The sequence below is a fragment of the Aptenodytes forsteri genome, unplaced genomic scaffold (assembly GCF_000699145.1).
Source record: "Aptenodytes forsteri isolate BGI_AS27 unplaced genomic scaffold, ASM69914v1 Scaffold61, whole genome shotgun sequence".
NCBI lineage: Eukaryota > Metazoa > Chordata > Aves > Sphenisciformes > Spheniscidae > Aptenodytes > Aptenodytes forsteri.
In genome coordinates this window covers 3693410-3701883 of record NW_008794443.1, presented here as the reverse complement: position 1 = coordinate 3701883, position 8474 = coordinate 3693410, and the positions used below count along the sequence as shown (strand labels likewise).

Below are 8474 nucleotides of genomic sequence, written 5' to 3'. Positions count from 1 at the left end.
CTTGGACAAAGGCAAACATTTCCATGGGGTAGCAGACTACCACGTGTCAGCTGCTCTACAACTGACAGCAAGTCTGCGCTTGCTTTCACAGCAAGACGCTGCTGTGTACACCATCTGATGACGGTGTTGCTTACCTTATTTTTTTTCCCCCGGAAAAACAGCTCACGTGATGCTACTTCCCAGTTAATATGCAGGACTAACGCACACAATGCCCGGTAAGCACCTTGTGCATCAAACCTTCGTGTCACCTGCCCTCTAGGATGATGCATTTACAAGGTTCCACCGTTGTCCTCTAACGACTTGATGCCATCTTTTGTAATTCTTTGAGGTTTTTTCTAAGAGCCACATTGGTGGAGACCAAGCATTCTGCACCCAAGCTTAATGGGATATAGAGAAAACTTGCCACAATCATGGAATAAAGTAAGGTTGGCAGGGATCCTGCCGAAGTACTAAATAAGAAATGCAAAAAGGGGAACAGCAGCCCAACACGCAATCTTGTAACAGTTGTTTTGATATTAGAAGAAAATACTGCAGGATTTAGAGCTCTTTGCATGCTAATCAGTGAGAAAACAGTACTGCGCACATCTAACTCACTGCTCCCCCAGTCGGGAGAGGCAGACGTTTCTGACCTCCCCGTGTTTCCTCCCTTGGGGTGGCATGCCCAGACTCTGCTTGCTTGCAGAGTTCCCTGTGGCCACACAACTTTGCTCCATTTTAGAGAACAGATAAATATTGCTATTGCCTTCCTTATTAAACTAATTTACAGAGCAGAAAGTATGCAAAAATATCAGGCCATGTGCAAGCTGAGATGCACTTGAAACCACAACAACCTCATCAGTGGCTTGTACATTCTTGTGGAAGGGAAGAAACATACCACACACGTAAGCGTAAAAGCAGTTCTCTGACACGGCCACAAACTGATAATCCAGGATCCTGCCTGTCCTACTGCAGCGAGGCAGTCTCGCCTGGTAGTTTCCTTAGTCACTCTTAGGTACTTGGTTTGCAGGCTCGCAGCAGTTCATACCTTCGGCCGTTGCTTTGGTAGCGTTTCCAGAACACTCGGGCCCTAGTTTTCCAGAAGTACAAAGCAGCAGTGCTGACGTCATCTGTCCTTCAACTTTAGGAGTGCAATAAACCAAAATTGTATCAGCGTAAACTGCAAGAACTGAGCAATTCCAAAGGTGTTTCTCAATCCAGCACAGAGAGGTTACTTAGTCTAGAAAATTGACTTACCTACAAGAAGTAAAAATATCAGTGAGTCATCAAGCGGACCTTCTTCCTTGTACACCACTGGAATAGCATCTTGAATGAGAGGCTGACGGCTGTATCGGGTCAGCAAAGAGCCTTTGACTCCAAATCTACAAAGCAGCAGCTCGCCTGATAGTTTTCAGCAAGTTGAATTGTACTGAAGATTGAAACTTAAATCACTTTCAAAAATATTACATTTCACTATAAATAAGTACCTTCTGATTTTATAAATATGCTCAAAGTGATACCCCTTTCTACTTCTATTTATTTAGAGATGTTTCTGTGATTATTTTTTTTAACTCTGTATAAACTGATCGTGCTTATTCTGTTGCCTTTGAAAAAAGAAGTATTTTTTTAAGCCAAACCATGGTTCTGCAAGAAGAGAATGTTTACATGTTTAACTTTTCAGTTGCTTTAGGTACATGTTTTGTAAGTCAAAAAATAAAAGATTGATAAATTGTACACAACGCGGCCGAAGTCTTTTCTATGCTTGAGAGATCAACGAAAACAAAACTCTTCTACTGCCACCAGCAGAGGCAATTAACACACAGTTAATGTAACTTGGTTCAACCTTGTTCCATTCAGTAAGAAATAAATGCAAACAACCTTTAGAACCAGAAATTTATTGTAGCTTATAGACTTTCCAAACTGACCTGTTACCAATATACACATCTGAAAAGTTATACCCACAGTGGCTACAAACTGCATCAGGATGTTTACAACCTTTCAGTATTACCATTATTAAGTCATGATCAGTTTTGGTCTAAAATACAGCAGCTACAGCAACAGTATATGGAAGGATAAGTCTTCTACACATTAACACAGGACAACTGTCAGACATAAGTTAAAAGTTTCCCAGTTTACTTAAAACTAGCAGTTATATTACCACGTAAGTAGTCAAAACCATTTCCCCATTTTAGAAATCTAAAATTTTACATTTAAAAAAAAAAAAAAAACCAACCCCAAAAAACGGTAAGCTAGTTTTGTGGGTTCTCTTCCCTGCTTCCAGGTCCATCTACTATTGTAAAAGGCACTCCACAGTCAAGCGTTACCCCAGATAAAACCCACCATTAGATCCCATTACACACGTCACTAGGTGAGAATAGGTCTGCTCGGAAAATCAAAACTATAGCAACTTTTGGATCAATCTTTAGCTTGTAACTCTTTGAATTGTGACCCTTCGTGCCCCACCCTTTGGGGCTTGCTTGTTGCTCCTCCAGCACGCTTACCCGGAGCAACATTTCCCTGCTGTGTACCATCAGCCACTAACCAGCCTGCTAGGACACGCGTGGTCTGCGCACCTGGAACACAGGCAGACTGCATACAAGATCAAAACCGGGAACTTTGCTTACCGTGCTGAGGAGTGAAGGGAGTCCTAGTCTCCTGTTACAAGCAAAACAAGTTACTCTTTTTAATCCACCCCCAAAGGTAAAAATCAAGTAGAGCAGACATTCATTATTCAAGGCTCTGCGTAAGACCAAATGAAGTTAAATAAACAAGACCCGCCTTACCAAAAACCCAGCACTCTCCACCACGGGGTCATAACTTGCTTTTCGTACCTTTCAGCTATTTCTTCAGAAAAGTCCTTTGCAATTCCAAGTGAGAACTTTGATCAGAAACAACCAAAAATCATCTGGACTTGGAATAATATTAACGTGATTCCCAAGGTTTTCTGGTTGGATAATTTATGCTATAGCTGTCACCAGCAGGAAAGCACACTTACTAAGTGTAAACAAAGGCTTAATACACCAACGGTCCAAGTTACTGTACAAGGGGCTACAGGGAATGAGCAGGAGTGTGTTTAATAGAAATGAGACCAGCTATGCCCTAAACCCTCCCACTACCACATTAGAAAAACTGAACAGCCAAAAAAACCCAAAATACCTAGCCACGTAGACTGGTAGCCAAGGTGCACAGGTACACAGGTCTCAGGCTTTCCAGCTTCAGTTACCAGTGTAACAAATCAATCAACTAAATGAATAATCCGCCCTGTCGGCAGCGTGAGCAGACCACCGCTGTACCACAGGCAGCCTCGCTGTAATTAACAGGAGCTGTGGCAACACACCACAGCAGCAGCACACCGATTTGCCCACCATCCAAGTAGTGTTTTTTCCCAATAACTTACAAGCTCTTATGCCAAGACTTAATTGGAGGGGGGGGGGAAGGAAAAAAAAAAAAAAAGAAAAACCCCAAACAAACAACTGTATTGCACAGGGCAGCTGAACTTCTGCAGAGGTTCCTAAAGCCTTTAGCATTTCTCACAAGCTTGTCCGTTCCCTCTGCAAAAATAAAGGAGATGAAAGAAAAGGAAAGAAAAATTAAAGAAAAAACAGAGCGGGGCATGAGCGAACATGGCAGTCAAGGCCAATGACACTGTATTACTGAAACATCTACACTAGATAACTGTGCCCGTGCTCCTGCTGCAGTAGTATGAGACTTGTAGTATTTCATGCTTCATGATTTTTTACTTTAGCATGTTTTAAACCCCAATCCCTGTTTTCACTACCACAAATGACATAATTACATAATTGCAATATATTTACAAAATATTAAAAAGTCTGTTAATCTTCTACATATTAACCTCATTCTGCCACTTTACACATGCACTAATTTGGGGAAAAAAATTAAAAGAAATCAACAGGCTGAAATGAGCAGCTTTACCCTTTGTCAACAAGCAATCTTTGCATCTTTTAGAAAGAGAAAAAGGAACAAAGCCAAGTTTGTTTCACTGAGCAAAAAAAAAGACAGTTCAGAAATTCATGTGCAATGGCTACAGATCTGTCGAGTCACAGCTGAGATGACATGAAGGAAAAAGTGCAAGGTGGTTCCTCACATAGCGTAAAAAAAAAATCCAGTCACTGAGGCATGGCTGAAGGAAAAGAGGTGCTAACTACCATCCTAGAAACAGCATCAGGAACTAGCTGACATAACACAAACACTGGGATGTGTGTGGGTTGAATCTACTGGCCAGAATGATTTTTTTTTTTGTTGTTTTTTTTTTTAAAACCACCATGAATCCTTGGTAGCAATGGAGTGTATTACAGCCGAGTCTTCTAGAGCAGAACCATAAAGACAAAGGGAACAGCTAGAATCAATAACTGAGGGTAGAGTCATCCCATTCCAGCTGTTGCTGTCTATTAACATTCTGTTGGTCCTCCTCCTGCTCTCCCTCTTCCTCCTCGCTGCTTTCAGACTCTGCGCTAGTGATGTCATCTTCTTCTCCATCTTCACTTTCTTCTTCCTCTTCCTCCTCTTCCTCTTCACTGCTGTGTTGATCCTCGTAAGTCTGTTAAGACAGAAATCAGGTGTTGAGATCATACTGGCCGAAATTCTCTTTATTCTTTTGAATTCAGGCACAAGGCACTATATTGAGAAAGAGCTATTACAGACTCCTTACCGTTTGTAGAAGTTCAGCAGTAATTAGGCAACCAGAAAAGAAAAAGGAAGAAGCGCTCTTTAAAATAGCTTTGCAACATTGCTTATCGATCCTGTCACTCTAAACAAACTAATTCTGAAGTGTGATCCAGTACTTCAAATTCTACTGGAAAAGGCTCTTTCGGTAGGGTCACACAAAGAGCATTAAAGTTGCACATCTTTCTTGCTCCTGATTTTCTAAAAATTCAGATGTCAACCACAGGAGAAGGAAACATCATAAACACAGATGTTTCGACAATAAATTCTTGCAACTTTGGAAAAAAGCGGACCATGGTTAAGGTAGGGTGCAGCATGATAAACACTAGTGTCGGACACTGACCTATAAAATCCAATTATGTATCGTGAAGCTCTAACCCATGCAAGATCCCAAACGTAACCGCTCTTGGCATTTGTCGCTTTGGTGCATTCGTTAAAAATTCACAGTTCACGTCTCTACTCTGTGTTCAGTGGCTGGTTTTGCTCTACTGCTCTGCCCATGCACAATCATACCCATTACAGCTGGAAAAGGGCATTTTAAGTGCTGAGGCACCAGCTTTACCTCCATGGGGTTCACAGTGATGGTCAAAGCAGAGTCATCCCAGTCCATCTCATTTTCCTTTCCAGTGTCCTGGTCCCGCATCGTTCTCTGATGTGCAGCTCGGATCCGGAACACTCCCAGAATAATCATAAAAACCAGGAAACTGACACAAACTACAATCACAACCGTGGCTGTGCTGGGAACGACTGCAACAAGAAAAGGAAAGGAGTTTCTTAGATGATGCTGATAAGTAACTCTTACACAATGCTAATAATTAGTCCTCTGTTCCCATCACCTGCAAGAGGGCAATGGCATTATACAAATATTGTATGTAGCTACACAGAGGCAGCTTGTCTAAGGCCACTTAAAAAAAGTTGGAGAATGAGAACTAAAACTTAGTTCCTTAAGTATAATTACATCCATCTGAAGGACTGACAACACATGGAAAGCAGATTTCACCACACACAGAGACTCCTCTCTCAAATGCCTATTCTTCCTCCTCTCACATCCTACACCCATGCCAAATTAATATAATTAAAACAGAAAGGACAGATACCACGACTCATCAAGGGAATAACGCTGCAGTTCTTTCCTCATGCCATTTTCAGCTGAACTTCAACGACTGAGAATTCTTACCTGAAAATGGATGAGGGTTAGCTAAGTTGTGACCAGAGAGATCAACAAATGTATGATGCACTGGATGAACAAATTGTGGTTGTGCAGCTATGTGATTAGCATGTTCAACTGGGTTAGCTGTGTGGATAACGTTCACCTAGGAACAAAAAGAAAACGTTAAACTCCAGAAATGCAACAGTTTATTTCTGAAGAGATAGAAAGAAAGAAAGAAAGGAAAAGAAAAAAAGAAAAAAAGAAAAAAAAATCTATTTCACAGAGCAGGCATCCAAATTCTCCTTCAACACAGCAATGGCTTGTCTCAGGGGACGATCATTCCCATCAGTAGCTCCTCCTATGTTACAATTCCTCGTCACAAACCCCTTCAGTTTCACAGCTCTCAAAGCTGTTTTAGTTTGCCTGGCAAGTTTGTGTACAGACACCAGTATTTCAGAATAGAACAGATAAAGCCAGTTTATTCTCAAATTTGGTAGCCAGCCATTTTAATCCTGAAATAACAGTATATACAAAGATATGTAACACAGTAACTGCATTTTCATCATTCCCATCTTTTCTTATTCTGCTGTGTATCTTCAGCTAACACCAAAGAAAAAAAATCCGTATTACAGTCAAAGGGTTAAGAAAAAACTATTCTTTACAGTTTAACCCACACTTAGCAGAGCTGGCTTTTAGGTACAACTGCAAGCTCATCGTTTGCACAGCGTATTTCACGTTTCCTTGCCAAACAAGCAGAGCTAAATATCCCCCTCCTGTGGTGGAACACTGTGATATAGGGTACCTGACCAGCTGCACAACAGGAAGAGAACACGTTTACTAAGAACAAGGAAAGCATGTGCAGTTCAACAGTTCGGTAATATCCCAACTCAAGCTCACAGAATTTCCTCAGGAAACAAAACCACATTACTTAATAAAAAAATTCCTGTTCTGCAACACGAGAGGCTCCCCAGGCCACCATAACCACCCAACTAGCGGTAAATGCAATTAACTTTACTGTCATCCCTTTGGTCAGCTTTAAAAAGTAGAAATTCAAGCTCGTAGCTGAAAGATGCAGAAATACCTGACAGTTCCTCTCAATATAAATAACTTCGCATTCCAGCACCCAAAATTTTAGTGCCCTTTATGTTATCTTCTGCTGTACTTCCATATATTTGATATAAGCGTACTAAGTAATAATTGACCTGTATTCTACTGCAGAGGAAATACAATTTTAGCCTGTCTGTGCTCTTACACAAGCCCTTAGTATCAGCATTTTAAGCATCACACAAGCAAAACAGTAAAGGGCCCAGCAAGTTCATTTGCAGAATCCTAGAAGTTATACACGAAGGCCACTCAAGTCTCTGGTAGCATTACTCTTACTCTGTTTGCTAGTTTTTTGCTAAATTAATATGCTGTCTTTCCAATTCAACCTTTTCGCCTTCACACTTCCATTAGCCATACTATTTCTTCTACAACACAACAGTTTCACCTCTATTTAGGCAGCCTTATTAAAGCTGAAATGTAGGATTAAGAACACATTTATATATAGAATACAGCCTGAAATGCACACATTCATTAATATTTATTTACAGGACAAAAATCTAAATCAACAATTGATCGATTATCTATCAGTTGAGGCAACAACTTCCATCCTCCTAGCCATCCATGCTCTAAAACTTCTCAGAGCGATCAGAGTAGCTTACATACCTCCACTTTAAACTCATTGCTGACATAGCGTCCATTAAGCTCAGAACAGACTAATTTGAACTTTCTGTCAAAGAGAGAAACGGTGTGCCAGTTTCTGTAGTGTATCAAATGCAAAACTTCTTCATAACTAGCCATAGTATCAACCCCTGTTGAGAGAAATAAACAAGTAAAATAATTTGCAAAAGCCTAGTGCAACATCACATACTCGACAAATACTACTGCCTTTCTTCAGGGAGGTTTTCTTGGCCAACAGATTTTCAGTTAGTAGAAAAAAGGTAACACCATAAAGATAGACACACACATCTGTGGCTCCACTGAAATTCTGTGGATTGATTTTGTGATAAAATCCTAGACCCAGTTAGTCTTTAGAGGGATTTTGGAAGCCTTTCTTTCGAAAGTATGTATACATAACATACTCTGAACATAAAATAGAAAGGAATGATGCATGCTCCTAGGCACTGGATTATCTGTGCAAGGAACAAGCCTTTTCTGGGGCAAAGTGTACTTCATTTCCACAGTCCAGAGGTAACCTGCAATGTGGGACATGAGAGAAGAACAGAAAGGAGGTTCGAGAATGATGAGTTTTCTAGAATCGCAGCTTTCCACAAAATAGTTGTAACACCTCTGAGCTTGAAATTCTAGTCAAAAACAAAGTATTTGGAGTAAGGTGTTACAAACCATCTCTCTAGCACACTGTTCCCGTTATCGCCGTCTTCAAAGCCTTCCTACAAAAAGACCAAAAGTAGTAACCCCTACCTGTGATTATCATGCCCAGGTTGGAACTACTCATCTCAATGCCTTTCTGCTGTAATCGTGTCATGTCAATCTCCAGGCTTTCTTGTTCCTGATTTAGTTCTTCTCCTAGCACCGTCACCTCACACGTATCCAGGTTATGCATGATCTCTTCAGATACCAAAGACTCTTGTACTAAAAAGCAGAGAAAAAGCCAAAGATGAGG

At 40.7% G+C, this 8474-nt stretch overlaps 1 protein-coding gene across 1 annotated transcript in view; it reads right to left on the bottom strand.

The window, feature by feature from the left end:
- Positions 1-1852: 1852 nt before the first annotated feature.
- Positions 1853-8474, bottom strand: part of CLSTN1 (calsyntenin 1) — a 33165-nt gene continuing 26543 nt past the window's right edge. The window contains exons 16-20 of the mRNA XM_009289783.1: positions 8273-8443; positions 7517-7662; positions 5837-5972; positions 5222-5406; positions 1853-4534 (exon numbers count right to left, since the gene is read on the bottom strand). Coding sequence (XP_009288058.1) covers positions 4340-4534; positions 5222-5406; positions 5837-5972; positions 7517-7662; positions 8273-8443 — 833 coding nt within the window. The 3' untranslated portion in view covers positions 1853-4339. The remainder of the gene's footprint in view (positions 4535-5221; positions 5407-5836; positions 5973-7516; positions 7663-8272; positions 8444-8474) is intronic.